General features: G+C 45.8%; 1 protein-coding gene across 3 annotated transcripts in view; it reads left to right on the forward strand.

Moving 5' to 3' along the window:
- Positions 1–17914, forward strand: part of LOC122934711 (WD repeat containing planar cell polarity effector) — a 404198-nt gene that overhangs the window by 334890 nt on the left and 51394 nt on the right. For all 3 annotated transcript variants that reach the window (XM_044290369.1, XM_044290370.1, XM_044290368.1), the window contains exon 15: positions 1445–1568. In XM_044290369.1, the coding sequence (XP_044146304.1) occupies positions 1445–1568 (124 nt within the window). The remainder of the gene's footprint in view (positions 1–1444; positions 1569–17914) is intronic.

Genomic DNA, 17914 nt, shown 5'->3' on the forward strand with positions numbered 1-17914 from the left:
AATATGCTCCTAATTTATTAAGAGGTGGATGTCTCTTAATAAATTGGGTGCATCTCTGCCAAGTAGAGGCTGGCGCAGACTTCAGCTTTAATTTACCCGTAAGTTATAGTCAATCCGGCAAGTGAAGCCCTGTCCCCTCCCACAAAGAACCAGCCCCTTTTCCCTACTTTGGAAAAGTGGCAAGAAGGTTACAAAGTACTCCATAATTTGCAACATTTTTACACCACAATTGTGCCATAAACTCTTTAGTATATGTGCCTCATTGTTTTTTTATTTGTAGAGTATTATTATAGTATTAATATTTTTTTTTTGGAGTACATTGATCATCAATAGATGGGGTTCCAGGGTTAAGTTGTGTTTGATAGATGTAACTTTTAGTTTTATTATTTACATTTAAAAACCTTCACCTTTATGTCCAAAGTGGAAAGAAGTTCCTGCAATGCAATGTACACTCACATCTAGTCGACTCAGTCGGGCCTTCAAAGCACAGATGTCAATCCACATTATAAACATGTTGGCTCACTGTAAACCCAGGTTTTGCAGTCACATGGGTTCACCTTCAGGTACATGCAAAATGATCCCCTTGAATGGGCTGCAAGGCTGTTGAGTAATAATTGAGTGTTAGGCCATACCTTAGATATGTATTAAAGACTATAGACACCTTTGCACTAATTTTATAATTAGCCTTTATTAAAAAATGTACTACTATTTTTGCAGAGTGTGTTATTCCTTCAGATAGTTCCATATACAGTTTTTTTCTGAAATGAGTCTTCCTTTCTGTGTTAGATCTCTCTGTACTCCACTTTTCTTCTCTCAGTGTTAGAGCAGGGGGGAGGTTTTATATGGCATGTCATAATGTGGAGAGAGAGGAAGGCATCCAGGTCTTCAGAGACAGATCACACAAGCTTCATACAGAGGAGGTAGGGTGAGCCACATAAACTGTGTATGAGCATAGAGAGGACAGGCTCTGCAGGGTTGGGGACATCACACACTTCTCAATATCAGCATCTGTCAGCACAATGGAAAAGAGATACCTAATTTAAAAGAAGAGCTGAAACATAAGAACTAGTGAAGGCAGCAGTATCCTGGAAGCACAGATCCAGCATATATTCCTGAGCACTCCACATGAGGTTCTGAAATTAGGAGAAGGGAGTCTGGATTGAATCGGTGAATAAAGAATGTAGCCTGCAACTTTGTGCAACTTGTTTAACCCAAGGTAGCCAATAAACATATGTAAAAATAGTTTTTTCTGTGCCACCATAGCCTTTAACAGATGCCTGTGCTTTTTATTTTGCATTGGTAGAGTACACTAATTGCATCTAAAATATTTAATAAAATTAATTAATTCAGACAATTTTCTATTTTTAAATAGGAATTTGTGTGTTTTTTTTATGATTATTTCCATGTGTTTTAATGTGAAGTTGTTGCTTTTCTCTACATTTAGAGTCTTTGGTGGAAGCAGATGGTGTGTGTGAAGCTTTTGTTGATCTGTCTTTGAGTAATCAGGACGAGAGAGGTTTAGAAAGAGTCTCCTCTGTGGGCTCTATGAAAAACATCACAGGCAACAGGTAAGAGCAATGTCTGCATTGTCTATGCACCATGTGAAAATGTAGGACATTTTGTACTTTATTTACTTTTATAGACCCTGAATTAATAAAATCTTGTTGTAGAAGCTAGACATATTTCTGACATACAGTGCTGTAATTACCCTGTGTACTCTTTTGTTAAAAGTGTTGTGTTGACAAAAAAATGATCCAAAACAAATCTAAATACCTTCTTCATCCTCCCATGTAATTTTATTTTGAAAAAGTAGGGGTTTTTCTTCATATTTTCCTATCCGTCATATGACAACCGAGCTTCTCCTTAACTTTTTGGTCTTAGGTGAAACTAAGTCTTTCAGCATACACTGAAAAACCTATCTTGGCATCCCCTTCTTTTACCCTCATCAAAGCCTGTTGCCTCCCCTCCTCTTTGTGTTGGAACATCAGCAATTCCGTGACCACAAGGGACTAGTAATTTATTTCCTGTTCAGTGCTGTCCCAACACATACGTGAGACCGAGACACGTGGTGCCACCTGTTGATACATCACAACACAGGAAGAGTCTACAGAACTTCCTGTACCACATGACTGAGCTGGGGAATTGGGGAAATTAGTTAGCGCTCTATTTTAACATTGTAAAATCATTACTTAAAGGGGTTCTCCAGCCCCGGGGTCAAAAATTTTCTCGAACAGGACCTGTGGAGAGAAGATTAGGACAGCTATACTTGCCCTCCACAGCACAGGTGTTCACAGGATCCCCTTAACATTCAAGTGATTGCTCCTGTTGGGCTTTCAGGGCTTCCGTTCCCTCACCGTCTTCTTCTTTTCTGCTCTGAAGCTAGAGATGGCGCGTCATCACTGACATCACTGCCTCCTGCCGGCCTTCCTTGGTCTTGACGCCTGCACACTATTGCGCTCAGAGGCTGATTGCTATGCTGTAGATCTTTCTGGGGGGCACTGTGGATGACACTTGGGGGGACACTGGATGTCACAGAGGGCACTGTGGATGGCAGTGGGTGTACTGATGGAATTGTGGATGGCACTGGGGACACTGGATGGCATTTGGGGCAGTGGGACATTGGATGGCACTTGGGGGACACTCTGGATGGCACTTGGGGGACACTGGATGGCATTTGGGGCACTGTGAATGGAACTGGGGGTAATTAGGATGGCACTGCAGAAAATCTAAAAGATTGGCAGCACTACTCATCCCACACATTTGGGTACAGACCAGTGAAGAGGCTTGAAAGCCGGATGGTGCACGCAAATAGGGATCCTGCCTGGGGGTCCCGACTCTTCCAGAAATTTCAATAATCCGCAGCACTCGCCGGTAGTTGGTGAAAAATGGTGATTTATTCACTCAGACAGCCAGATTACAGCGACGTTTCGACCTTGGTTGATAAAGACCAACCAAGGTCGAAACGTCGCTGTAATCTGGCTGTCTGAGTGAATAAATCCCCATTTTTCACCAACTACCGGCGATTGCTGCGGATTATTGAAGTTTCTGGATGGCACTGCAGACTCTGGATGGCACTGGGGACACGATGGATGTAACTGTTATGAGAGCGCTGTGCAGGTCACTCTTATGAGGGAGGCGCTGTAGATGTCACTGTTATGGGGAGCACTGTGGGTGTCACTGTTATGGGGGCTCAGTATGAGTTACATGGCTCATGCAAAGTGATCGTCCCAGGAATCACAGTCCATGTGTCTGACACATTTTATAGGCCAACCGCAACTCCCCTGACCTACCTAACTGTATGATACAACCAGTCTTCATCTGACCATGAGGCAGTTGTCCTGTACTCACCTCATCATGTGTACATACCCACGATCAGATGGACACCGGTTGTATCATACATTACTGTGATACAGTCAGTTCAGGTCAGGAGAGTTCAGTCCGCCTGGAAGATGCAGCCTACACACTGACCATGTTTCCCAGGCTGATCTTGGTCATGTGCATGAGTCTGTAGATACACACTTCTGCAGGCAGTCTCATACAAGATAGGATATATCTATATATCTGGGATAGTCCGTATTGCAGATGATAGATATAGATACAGAGGCACCCCAGACAGTATCTGACATGATAAGCTTAGATAAACACCAGACAGTATCCTACAAGATGGGATTAGATATACACCACACCAGACAGTATAGTACAAGATGGGATTAGCTACACAGCTCAGCAGGCAGTATCGTACACAACAGGCTGTGTATCTGGCAGGCTGTATCATACATGATAGGATTAGATACAGACGTGTTTGGATGTGCTTGCAGTTTCAAGCTGTCTATTGCACACTGAAAATGATGAGGGAAATGCCTGTGGACTGATGGTGATGTTATCTAGAAAATGAGTAAGAAATAGACTAGCAGGATTCATGTATGGGTAGTAACATGACCACATGTAGTGGGCAAAGCTCCTGCAGACTGATCAGTGTGGGGGCGGGGACAGCCTGTGGCTAATCACTCTGCAGTGCAGCCCGGCTTGTTTATCAATAAAGCTGAGTATTCAACAAAACAGGAAATTAGGAATGTAAACAGATCTGCCAGGATAGTCTGATGCCCAGACAGGGGGAAAAAAAGCACATACATGAAAAACAGGTATTGGGGGCGTATGTATGCATGATGAAGGGTGTTAGCACAGGATCGGAAGGTAAGAGAGTGGATCTACAGCCTGCCAGCGGCGATCGTTCGCTGGCAGGCTGTAGATGCGATTTTTTTTTTAACCCCTAACAGGTATATTAGACGCTGTTTTGATAACAGCGTCTAATATACCTGCTACCTGGTCTTATGGTGGTCCCTTTTGCTTGGATCGACCACCAGAGGACACAGGCAGCTCAGTAAAGTAGCACCACACTACACTACACCCCCCCTTCCCGGTCACTTATTATTAACCCCTGATCACCCCATATAGACTCCCTGATCACCCCCCTGTCATTGATCACGCCCCTGTTAGGCTCCATTCAGACGTCCGTATGTGTTTTACGGATCCACGGATCGGATCCGCAAAACACATACGGACGTCTGAATGGAGCCGTACAGGGGGGTGATCAATGAAAGGGGGGTGATCACCCCATATAGACTCCCTGATCACCCCCTGTCATTGATCACCCTCCTGCCATTGATCACCCCCCTGTAAGGCTCCATTCAGACGTCCGTATGTGTTTTACGGATCCATGGATCGGATCCGCAAAACACATACGGATGTCTGAATGGAGCCTTACAGGGGGGTGATCAATGACAGGGGGGTGATCACCCCATATAGACTCCCTGATCACCCCCCCGTCAGGCTCCATTTAGACATTTTTTTGGCACGTTAGCGGAATTTATTTATTTATTTTTTTTTTTTTTTTTTTCTTACAAAGTCTCATATTCCACTAACTTGTGTCAAAAAAATAAAATCTCACATGAACTCACCATACCCCTCATGGAATCCAAATGCGTAAGATTTTTTAGACATTTATATTCCAGGCTTCTTCTCACGCTTTAGGGCCCCCAAAATGCCAGGGCAGTATAATTACCCCACATATTGAGTCCATGAAAGATTTAACTTTTTGTCCCAAGTTATTCGGAAAGGGAGACTTTGTGAGAAAAAAACAAAAAAAAATCAATTTCCGCTAACTTGTGCCCAAAATAAAATCTTCTATGAACTCGCCATGCCCCTCATTGAATACCTTGGGGTGTCTTCTTTCCAAAATGGGTTCACATGTGGGGTATTTTTACTGCCCTGGCATTTTAGGGGCCCTAAGGCGTGAGAAGAAGTCTGGAATCCAAATGACTAAAAATGCTCTCCTAAAAGGAATTTGGGCCCCTTTGCGCATGTAGGCTGCAAACAAGTGTCACCGTGTGGTATCGCCATACTCAGGAGAAGTAGGGCAATGTGTTTTGGGGTGTCTTTTTACATATACCCATGCTGGGTGAGATAAATATCTCTGTAAAAGACAACTTTTCCCATTTTTTTATACAAAGTTGTCATTTTACAGAGATATTTCTCACACACGGTATGGGTATATGTAAAAATACATTGCCCTACTTCTCCTGAGTACGGCGATACCACATGTGTGACACTTTTTTCCAGCCTAGGTGCGTAAAGGGGCCCAAATTCCAATGAGTACCTTTTAGGAGGGCATTTTTACGCATTTGGATTCCAGACTTCTTCTCACGCTTTAGGGCCCCTAAAATGCCAGGGCAGTATAAATACCCCCCAAGTGACCCCATTTTGGAAAGAAGACACCCCAAGGTATTCCGTGAGGGGCATGGCAAGTTCCTAGAATATATTTTGTTTTGCACAAGTTAGCGGAAAATTATTTTTATTTTTTTCTCTTGCAAAGTCTCATATTCCACTAACTTGTGACAAAAAATAAAATTTTACATGAACTCGCCATGCCCCTCATGAAATACCTTGGGGTGTCTTCTTTTCAAAATGGAGTCACATGTGGGGTATTTATACTGCCCTGGCATTTTAGTGGCCCTAAAGCGTGAGAAGAAGTCTGGAATCCAAATGTCTAAAAAGTTTTTACGCATTTGGATTCTGTGAGGGGTATAGTGAGTTCATGTCAGATTAAATTTTTTGTCACAAGTTAGTGGAATATGAGACTTTGTAAGAAAAAAATAAATAAAAAATTTCCGCTAACTTGTGCAAAGAAAATAATCTTATATGAACTCGCCATGCCCCTCAAAAGTGATCTTTATAGCGCCGCAGAGATTTTACAGTGTTTTTGCAGTGATCAGAAAAAAAAAAATTCGGTCACTGCGGTGGGGCGGACTGAACGCAAGTGTGCGGACAAGATCAGGCCTGATCATGCGAACACTGCGTTTTTTGTAGAGCCTATAGAACATCTCCTATTTGCGGACAAGAAAAGGCATTTTCTATATAGTTCTGGCAATTGCCGGTGTCCGTGTTTTGCAGATCCGCAAAACACATACGGACGTCTGAATGGAGCCTTACAGATGGGGTGATCAGGGGTTAATAAGTGACCGGGGGGGTAGTGTAGTGTGGTGATTGGTGCTACTTACAGAGCTGCCTGTGTCTGGTGGTCGGTCCAAGCAAAAGGGACCACCAGAGGACCAGGTAGCAGGTATATTAGACGCTGTTAACAAAATAGCGTCTAATATACCTTTTTTGGGTTGTTAAAATCGCATCTACAGCCTGCCAGCGAATGATCGTCGCTGGCAGGCTGTAGATCAACTCATTTACCTTGCGATCCTGTGAACGTGCGCTCCTGTGAGCGCGCATTTACAGGAAATCTCGTGTCTTGCGAGATGACGCGCCGATGCGTCAACGAGGAATAACCCGGCCGCCTGCAGGATGCATCCCTGCATTAGGTGGTTAAGGGGAATCTGTCAATATGATCCTGGACTATTATCTGCAGTACTACATGAGTACGATGGTGGTCATACAGTCCTGATCAAAAGTTTAAGACCACTTGAAAAATGGCAAAAAATCATATTTTACAATGTTGGATCTTAACAAGGTTCCAAGTAGAGCTTCAACATGCAACAAGAAGAAATGAGAGTGAGACAAAGCATTTTTTGAGCATTCCATTTAATGAAAACAACGAATAAACTGAAACAGGCTGTTTTTTAGCTGATCAAAAGTTTAGGACCACACCTCCCAATAAAAACTAAACCCCCCCAAAACAGAAATCCAACTTCCAAACATGAACTCAGTAATGAGTAACTCCGCCGTTATTATTTATCACTTCCAAAATTAGTTTCAGCATGCTTGATGCAAGCGTTTCCATGAGGTGAGTGGGAACATTTCTCCAAGTGGTGAAGACGGCCGCACAAAGGCCATGTACTGTCTGGAACTGTTGTCCATTTTTGTAAACTTCCCTTGCCATCCATCCCCAAAGGTTCTCAATTGGATTTAGATCAGGGGAAAGAGTGATGTTATTCTCCTGGAAGAAGTCCCTTGTCCTGCAGGCATTGTGTACTGTAGCGTTGTCCTGTTGAAAAACCCAGTCGTTACCACACAAACGAGGGCCCTCAGTCATGAGGAATGCTCTCTGCAACATCTAGACATAGCCAGCAGCCGTTTGACGCCCCTGCACTTCCTGAAGCTCCATTGTACCACTGAAGGAAAAAGCACCCCAGACCATTATGGTGCCCCCTCCACTGTGGCGCGTAGAAAACATCTCAGGTGGGATCTGCTTGTCATGCCATTAACGTTGGAAACGATCAGGACCATCAAGGTTACATTTTTTTCTCATCGGAGAATAAAACTTTCTTCCACCTTTTAATGTTCCATGTGTGGTGCTCTCTTGCAAAGTCAAACGAGCAGTTCTGTAGTGTTCAAGGAGACTAGGTCTTTGAAGACTTTTTTTGTTTTTAAAGCCCTTCAGTCTCAGATGCCGTCTGATGGTTATGGGGCTGCAGTCAGCACCAGTAAGGGCCTTAATTTGGGTCGAGGATCGTCCAGTGTCTTGACGGACAGCCAATTGGATTCTCTGGCTCAGTGCTGATTAAATTTTTTGGGGTCTTCCACTTGACTTTTTTGTTCCATAACCCTCAGGATCATTTAAGAAATTCCAAATGACTATCTTACTGCGTCCCACCTCAGCAGCGATGGCGCGCTGTGAGAGACCCTGCTTATGCAGTTCAACAACCCGACCACATTAAAAAAGGGAGAGTTTTTTTGCCTTTGCCATCACACGTGTGACAGAAAATGACAATGAATCCACATCTTTTCACAGATTTGACCTTTTAAAGGCATGTGGTCCTAAAATTTGGATCAGCTGAAAAACAACCTATTTCAGTTTAATTGTTATTTTCAATTAATTGCATGCTCAAAAATTTTTTTGTCTCACTCATTTCTTCTTGTTGCATGTTGAAGCTCTACTTGGAACCTTGTTAAGATCCAACAATGTAAAATATGATTTTTTGCCATTTTTCAAGTGGTCTTAAACTTTTTATTAGGACTGTATCATGATTTGGGCCTGTTTTGCTTTCTCTGGGCCAGAAAGGCTTGCCATCTTTAATGGAACAGTGAATTCTGAATTATACCAGCAAATTCAAAAAAAAATGTCAGGACATTTGTCCATGAGCTAAATATCAAGAGAACACGGGGCATGCAGCAAGACAATGACCCTAAGCACACAAGGCATTCTACCAAAGAATGGTTAAAGAAGAATAAAGTTAAAGCTTTGGAATGACCAAATCAAAGTCCTGACCACCAACATAACAGAATTGAAGCTGTTTTGTGCCGAGGAATGGCATAAAATTTCTCCATTTCAGTGTGCAGGACTAATCAACAATTACCGGAAATATTCAGGTTGCAGTTATTGCTGCAAATTATGGTGTTTCATTTTGTAATGGAAAAAAATAAAATGTTAAATTTCTGCAGACTTTTGCTTACGTCCCGAGTCTCAGGGATGTAAAATTTATATATATATGCCAAATTTCGAGAAGATTGAATAATATATAGAGGTTGCACACTTTGATCAGTTTTGTAAAAGTAGGCAAAAAATGAGATTTTCAATGTTAATTACTTTTATTGGGAAAAATAGAAATCACAAACTTAAAATAATATTAAAACTAGACACTAAGATTAATAGGTAGTATGATAGGCAAAACTTGTGTTATATGAATCAACTTTGAACAATGCAATCCCTTCTTTTGTAAGCTTGGTGACGACTTTTCTGTGATGCTTGACTTTTTTATCAGAGCAGTTCCTCTTTCTGCGGTATTAATGACCACCTTAAGAGCATTCACATGGCTTCTTAGAGAATCACTGCAGTATTCTGTCACGTTAAGGATCCCAAACAATTCAAAGAACATCTTTGTTTTACTAGTAACGAAATGGCTCAGGTCTTTTCCTTCAAAAATTAGGTTTTTACCCTCTAATCGTTTAATTTCCTTTTTCTTTGCAGGTTTGGTTTCTACATTTTTAGTCATGTTTTCCTTAACAGGCTGAGTTTTACGTTCGTCCAAAAAAGCCAATCCTATGTTTGTTTCTGACAGAAACCAAAGGTGTCTCTTGGCAACTGTGAGAGCACTTTTTTGACGTCTGCATCTAGGTAAGCGCTCAGAAGCTGTAGCATATCCAAATCATTCTTTGGAGCCCATCGACTTACAATTTTGTGCAAAAAGCGAACATATATGAGGCTGACAAAATGTGCAACCCGTTTCATTCCTTTCAATTCTCGTTGAGAAATATTCAACTGTTTAGTGAAAAGGACAATTTTAAGTGCATATATTGCCTTTGCCATCCACCTTGCTTGAGGCAGAGCCCCTGGAATCCTCAAACTGAAGTAGTTTTTAGACCAACCTCCTAGGTACAGGAGTGAGAGTAGTAATAAAAGTGATCAATGTGTGCAACCCCTAAATATTATCTAATCTTTTAGAAATTTGGCATATATTTATCTTTTACATCACTAAAACTCGGGGCGTAAGCAAAGTCATATGAAAATCACATCTTTGGAAAAAACACCCTACAGTGCACACATACACACCAGACCCTGAAAGAGGAGGTTCACATATTTTTGCCACTCATAGACATTCGATATTGAATCATTTTCCTCAATAAATAAATTACCAAGTCTAATATTTTTGACTCATTTGTTTGATTTGGTTATCTTTATGTACTTTTAGGACTTGTGTGAAAACCTTAGGTCAAATTTATGCAGAGATATAGAAAATAATGAAGATTTCACAAACTTTCAAGCACCACTTTATGTGGATACACCTATGAAACTGTGATGTTCTGGAGGTCAGTGGCCCATTTAAACACCTCATTAATTGAGGGCAGGAGCGTAGCTATAGGGGGTGCAGAGGTAGCAGTCGCTACCAGGACCAGGAGCTTGAGGGGGCCCAAACCCCCTTGTGCCACATAAGGGTACTTTCACACTAGCGTTTTTGTTTTCTGGTATTGAGTTCCGTCACAGGGGCTCAATACCAGGAAAAACTGATCAGTTTTATCCTAATGCATTCTGAATGGAGAGCATTCCATTCAGGATGCATCAGTTCAGTCCCTCTTACGTTTTTTGGCCGGAGAAAATACCGCAGCATGCTGCAGTTTTCTCTCCGGCCAAAAATCCTGAACACTTGCCGGAATGCCAGATCCGGCATTAATTTCCATTGAAATGCATTAATGCCGGATCCTGCCCCAAGTGTTCCGGCAAAACGGATCCGGTTTTGCAGTCTTCGCATGCACAGACCTTTAAAAATGAGAAGAAAAAAAATACTGGATCCGTTTTTACGGATGACAACCGGAAAGACAGAAACGGTATTGCAATGAATTTGTGAGATGGAGCCGGCGACGGAACTGCCTGTCGGAATCCTCTGACGCATGTGTGAAAGTACCCTAAGAAGACACCAGTATTATAGAAAGTGCATGCTGGTCATGTTATACCTCTGGCCACGAAGCACTGAGGGAAGGGGTGCCCTGCTGAACTCTTGCACCAGGGCCAGTGAGCTTTTATCTACGCCAGGGGAGGACTGGCAGCCTTAGTCCTGGGGGGCAAATCTAGTCAAGTGGCCCATTTTTAGCCCCGCCCATCATTAAAAGCCCCTCCTACATATAATAGGCCACTCCCAACACACACTGTACAGCTGACATTCTATAGTTGCGGCCTGTCTCTACACATCATACGGAGAGGGGAGGCCGTCCTGGCTGCACTGCCTGCTTATATAACAAGCTACAGCCAGGAAGCTCCTCCGCTCTCCTCCCTACCCTGATCCTGCTCAAGGCCTGTGGATCCCCCCACCATCTGTCACCCGCCCGTGGCCTGCTGCCCCCTTTCGTCATCCTCACCCAGTTCTGAATCCTCCTTCTGCAAATGGCAGGAGGAGGAGCCGGAGCATCTCCTCTCCTACATAGCGCCACATACCTCTTACATCCCGTGATGTCACCTTTGTTGTAGACGTTCTCTTTCCTCATCTTCTCCATTCAGACCAGACCGCCATGATGATTCTTCTGCCATCTCCCTTCTCTGCAGAGATTGAGAAACAGACATTAGTTTCCTGCCACCCCCAATACTATACTGCAGAAACAGTCCCCCTGGAAATACAAACTACCACACAGATAGTGCCCCCAATACTGTACCCGCTATGCCCCCAATACTATATTGCAGAAACAGTCCGCCTGGAAATACTACTACCACACAGATAGTGCCCCCTTAAACAATTATTGGCACACAGTGCTCTAAAAAATAACTGCGCCCAGACACTAATAGTATAAAGATAATGTCCCCCAAAAATAATTGTGCTAAGCTGATACTATGCCAGGGTGCCCCCAAAGTAACAGTGCTCCCCAAAATCCCACCAATAGAAATAATTATCTGCCAGAGCACACTTAGTAGTAATAATGCCCCTATAGTGCCCTAGTAATCATGTTCTTCATAGCCCCTAGTAGTAGTAAAGCTCCCCATAATACCCCCTAGTAGTACTAATTTTCCCTATAACATGACAGTACATGAAATACCCCGCTTAGTGCCCGCAGTTGAGCTAATGTCCCCATAATGTATGCCAGTATAAAATACCCCTATATAGTGCCCCAGTAAATGCCCTCATACTGCTCCTCTCCCCCTTCCCCATAGTGTCCCCATAATATGCCAGTAAAAAAATGCCCCTTAGTGCCCCCAGCAGATGCCCCTATAGTGCTCCTCTCCCCCACAATGTACCAGTAAAAAAATGCCCCTTCTTAGTGCCACCATATGCCCCAATAGTGCTCCACTCCCCCATAGTGCCGCTCTCCCCTATAGTGCCTTCCATAATGTGCCAGTAAAAAATGCCCCCTTAGTGCCACCAAATGCCAGAGTGCCCCCCATAATGTTCCAATACAAAAGGCCCCTTTAGAGCCCCCACTTCCCCATAGTGCCCCCAAATAATGCCCCTATAGTAGCACCAGATGCCCCATAGTGCTGCTCTCCCCTATAGTGCCCCCCAGAATGTGCCAATAATAAAAAAAAGCCCCTTTAGAGCCCCCAGTTACCCCCATAGTGCTCCTCTCCCCCATGGTGCCCCCCATAATGTGCCAGTAAGAAATGCCCTCACAGTGCCAGCTCCTCCAATAGTGCCAGCCCACCCCCCATAGTGCCAGCCCCTATATAGTGCCAGCTCCCCCCCATAGTGCCAGCCCCCTTATAGTGTCAGCTCCCCCTATAGTGCCAGCCCCCCATAGTGTCAGCTCTCCCATAGTGCCAGCCCCCCCCCATAGTGCCAGCTCCCCCTATAGTGCCCCCCATAGTGCCAGCTCCCCCTATAGTCCCCCCCATAGTGCCAGCTCCCCCTATAGTCCCCCCCATAGTGCCAGCTCCCCCTATAGTCCCCCCCATAGTGCCAGCTCCCCCTATAGTCCCCCCATAGTGCCAGCTCCCCCTATAGTCCCCCCCATAGTGCCAGCTCCCCCTATAGTCCCCCCATAGTGCCAGCTCCCCCCCATAGTGCCAGCTCCCCCTATAGTCTCCCCCCCCATAGTGCCAGCTCCCCCTATAGTCCCCCCCATAGTGCCAGCTCCCCCTATAGTCCCCCCATAGTGCCAGCTCCCCCTATAGTCCCCCCCATAGTGCCAGCTCCCCCTATAGTCCCCCCATAGTGCCAGCTCCCCCTATAGTCCCCCCCATAGTGCCAGCTCCCCCTATAGTCCCCCCCCCCATAGTGCCAGCTCCCCCTATAGTCCCCCCCATAGTGCCAGCTCCCCCTATAGTCCCCCCCCCCATAGTGCCAGCTCCCCCTATAGTCCCCCCCCCCATAGTGCCAGCTCCCCCTATAGTCCCCCCCCCCATAGTGCCAGCTCCCCCTATAGTCCCCCCCCATAGTGCCAGCTCCCCCTATAGTCCCCCCCATAGTGCCAGCTCCCCCTATAGTCCCCCCATAGTGCCAGCTCCCCCTATAGTCCCCCCATAGTGCCAGCTCCCCCTATAGTCCCCCCCCATAGTGCCAGCTCCCCCTATAGTCCCCCCCCCATAGTGCCAGCTCCCCCTATAGTCCCCCCCATAGTGCCAGCTCCCCCTATAGTCCCCCCATAGTGCCAGCTCCCCCTATAGTGCCTCCATAGTGCCAGCTCCCCCTATAGTGCCTCCTTAGTGCCAGCTCCCCCTATAGTGCCCCCCATAGTGCCAGATCTCCCCCCCATAGTGCCAGATCCCCCCCCATAGGGCCAGATCCCCCCCCATAGGGCCAGATCTCCCCCCCATAGTGCCAGATCTCCCCCCCCATAGTGCCAGATCTTCCCCCCCCCATAGGGCCAGATCTCCCCCCCCCCCCCCATAGTGCCAGATCTCCCCCCATAGTGCCAGATCTCCCCCCATAGTGCCAGATCCCCCCCCATAGGGCCAGATCTCCCCCCCATAGTGCCAGATCTCCCCCCCATAGTGCCAGATCTCCCCCCCCCCATAGTGCCAGATCTCCCCCCCATAGTGCCAGCCCCCCACAAAGAAGAAGAAAAAAAAAATACTTACCTCCATTAGCAGCGATGCAAGCCTCTTCTGGCTTGTGTCCCTGCTGTGTGTGTGTGCTGCCGGCTCAGGCGTCGCGATGATAATGACGTCATCGCGCTGCCTGAGCCGGCCTCTGATAGGCTGCAGGCATTAGTGCCTGCGGCCTATCAGAAGAACAGGGGAGGGACACACCTCTCCCTCCCCTGCCCCACAGCACAGCCGTAATTACATCCATTTTTTTTTTTTTTTTAGACGGGCGGCCCAGTGGCCGTTTATTTAGGGCGGCCTGGGGGGCAATTGCCTCCCTGCCCCCCGGCCTGGCCCGCCCCTGATCTACGCCCCTGATTGAGCGTGTCAAAAGTGTAAACTCCTCTGATCTAATATTGATGACCTATCCTAAGGACTAATGTAATAGATGGTTACAGCATATACTCCAGAGCTAATATTAATTTATAAGATATCCGATACCTGCACTAATCTTAATAGTGCTCATGGAAAGGGGTTTTCCTGATGGGACAACAGTTTTAAAGGGATTCTGTCACCAGGATTTCACTTACTGAGCTGTTAACATGACCACATCAGTCTTCACGATTTATATTACAATATATTAGCATTACTCCCCTGGTGCTTGTAATTTGTCTATAAAATCGCTTTTATTAATATGCAAATTACCTAAATAAGGAGCCCAAGGGGCTGTCCGTTGGAGCCCAGCTGCACCCCTTCTCCTTGAGCCCAGCACCGCCCCACTGCTAATTTATTCACTCCTCATCGCCGACCTCATATGCCTGGTGCGCCTTAATCTCGCACATGAGCTGTGGATAGAATAAATTAGCAGTGGGGCGGTGCTGGGCTCAAGGAGAAGGGGTGCGGCTAGGCTCCAATGGACAGTGGGACAGCCCCTCAGTGTCCCCAGCAGTCTCTGTTTCTGGTGCTGCAGCAATGACATTCCTGACTACTTAGCATGACTGCTGGGGCCAGCGATTGGCTTCAGCAGTCATGTGGAGTAGTTAGCCAAATTATCACAGCAGCGCTAAAAAAAAAAAAACATCAAGGAGCATCGGAATGGCAGTTGAATGAGCAGGTAAGTATTGCTTTTTTTATTTTCAGTTAGCTGTTTTCTTGGGATCTTGGAAAGCCCCTTTAAGCTTTTTATTAACCATTATCAAAAACTATTTTTCACGCCGGACGGGATCTCAGACATACAGATAAACCAGCAAACCAGGCTCTAGGCGAGAAGCAGGGGAAGAGTCACCTCCTAGCAAATCCCTGACTTCTCTCCCTGCTCTGCTCAGCCCACATTCAAACCTTGATGGTAGGAATGAAGTGTCCTCGTGCCTTGGCTGAAACACCCTAGATTCCCTGAGATGGTGAAAAGGGGACTAGGAGCAGCCTGCTCGTACAGAACCTGGATGGGAGAGATGACACCAACACAACCAAGATGGCAAACAACAAAAACTGAAACAACACTTATCTTTTCTGAGCTGGAACAGACAACCTTCCCTCCTTGCTTCCAAGGCCAGAATGATTTCTATAACCCGCTCAGAGCACTGGGATAGAGTGCTATTTAAACTAATGACCCCACCCAGTGCACCTGATGGGAGGTGGATCCAGCACGGCTCCAAAACAGAACACTAAACACATGCTGCTATTCTGGCTGACCTCCGTACATAGTCAGAGCAGGACATGACACTATTTGTTTATTAATTCTTACATTGTAATGCTGTGGGCTCCTATGACCAGTTTTAAAGAAAGGCAGGGACACAACAAAGTCTCTTCAACACTGTTTATTGCTTGTTCCAGCCAACTTACAGTTCAGTTACAACCGGATCGCAGCCGGGTCAGGTAATCAGTCCACAGGCCAGTGTTGGCCCGTCACCAGGCGAAAATGTCGCCCTAGCAGGTAGTACCGTAAGGATTCCAAGGCCCACTTGATGGCTAGGCACTCCTCCACTACGCTGCAGGTCTTTTCTGCTGGGGTAAGCTTTCTACTCAAATAAGTGATGGGATGTTCATCTCCATTCACTTTTTGAGACAGAACGGCTCCTAGCCCTACTTTAGACGCCTCTGCGTTTGGACTATGAATTCGTTCTTAAAGTTGGGGTTGGACAGAACAGGCTGTTCACATAGGGCCAATTTTAGGGCTTGAAATGCTTCTGCCTCAGGATTCCACCGACTCCTGACTGACTTCCTTACTTTCAGCAGAACGCTCAGGGGTGCAGCCCTCCCGGCGAAATTGGGTATGAACCGCCTATAATACCCAATTAATGCCGAGAAACATTTTGACTTGCTTCGCCATGAGAGGTCGGGCCAATTTTGAATGGCCTTGACTTTGTTTATTTGAGACTTGATGATCCCACGGTCAATCACGTACACCAAATAACGAGCCTCCTCTAGCACTATGGTACACTTTGGAAGAGTTGCAGTCAAGCCCACATCTCAGAGTGAGTCCACAACTGCCTGCACATGGGAAAAATGAGACTGCTAGTCGCCACTATGAATTATGATATCATCCAAGTAGGTGGATGCGTACTCCCGATGAGTTTTAAGACTATGTCCATTAGCCTCTGAAACGTTGCAGGGGCCCCTTGTAACCCTAAAAGGCAAAACAACATAGTGGTAAAGTCCCCCATAGTGGTTAAATCCAGCGTCATGAAGTACTGGGCCTGGCCCAGTCTTTCAATCAGTTTGTCAACCCGGGGTATTGGATAAAGGTTGACACTTCATTCAATTTCCTGAAATTGTTACAAAATCGTAACGATCCGTTCGGCTTTGGAATCAACACAATGGGACTGCCCCACTCGCTCTTGGATTCCTTGATAACTCCTAGGCTAAGCATATTCTGTACCTCTTCTGTAATGGCCGGTCTCCGGGCCTCTGGCACACAGTGCGGTTTCACTCGTACCCTTACCCGTGGCTCGGTGACAGTGTCATGCTGGACCACTGATGTATGATCGGGCTTTTCTGAAAAGGCATCGGTATTCTGCTGCACTAACTTACTGACCTCCCGTTTTTGTTGTTTTGACAGGGTTTCTGCTATTTTTACTCCGACCTCTGTCAGGACTGATGTTGGAGGGTCTACACTAGTCCCAACCAGATCCTCAGTGGTCCTTCCACGCCTTTAGCAAGATTATGTGATATATTTCTTCTAGTTTTCTCCTCCCAGGCTGATATATTTTATAATTAACTTCGCCCACTTTTTCCCGAACTTCATAGAGCCCTTGACACTTGGCCAGAAACTTACTCTCAGTAGTGGGTACGAGTATGAGCACTCTATCTCCTGGGCAAAAAGGTCCTGACTGTGGCCTTTCTATTATACCCACGGCTTTGAGCTGCCTGAGCCTCTACTAGATGTTCTCTCACAATGGGCATTACTGATGCAATCCGGTCCTGCATATCTACAATGTTCTCTATTACACTCATATGGGGAGTAGGCTCCTGCTCCCATGTCCCTTTAGCAATGTCCAGCAGGCCTCTGGAATGTCTGCCATATAACATTTCGAACCGAAAACATCTTGTTGAGGACTGGGGTACCTTTCGGATGGTGAACATCAACTATGGCATCAACATATCCCAGTCCTTCCCATCTTGGGATACTACCCTTTTTAACATACTCTTTGGGGTTTTATTAAACCTTTCCACCAGCCCATCTGTTTGGGGGTGGTACACTGATGTGCGTAACTGCTTGATTCGAAGCAGCTTGCACTTTGGACATAAAAGGAGTACTTTGATCTCTTTGGGCAACCCAATGCGGCAAAACATGGCAAAAAGTTCCCTGGCAATAAGTTTGGCTGAGGTATGGCGGAGAGGAATGGCCTCCGGAGACCGAGTCGCATAATCCAATACCACAAATATGTGTCGTGGCCACGGACCAACTTCACCACGGGCCCCACAAGATCCATAGCGATCCACAGGGCTGTGGTACCACTAGCTGCTCAACTACCTCCTGTCGAACCTTGTCGACGCGTTACAATAAGTCCTGGGAAACAGCCCTAT

This window comes from Bufo gargarizans, chromosome 4, assembly GCF_014858855.1.
Source record: "Bufo gargarizans isolate SCDJY-AF-19 chromosome 4, ASM1485885v1, whole genome shotgun sequence".
In the NCBI taxonomy this organism is placed as follows: Eukaryota; Metazoa; Chordata; class Amphibia; order Anura; family Bufonidae; genus Bufo; species Bufo gargarizans.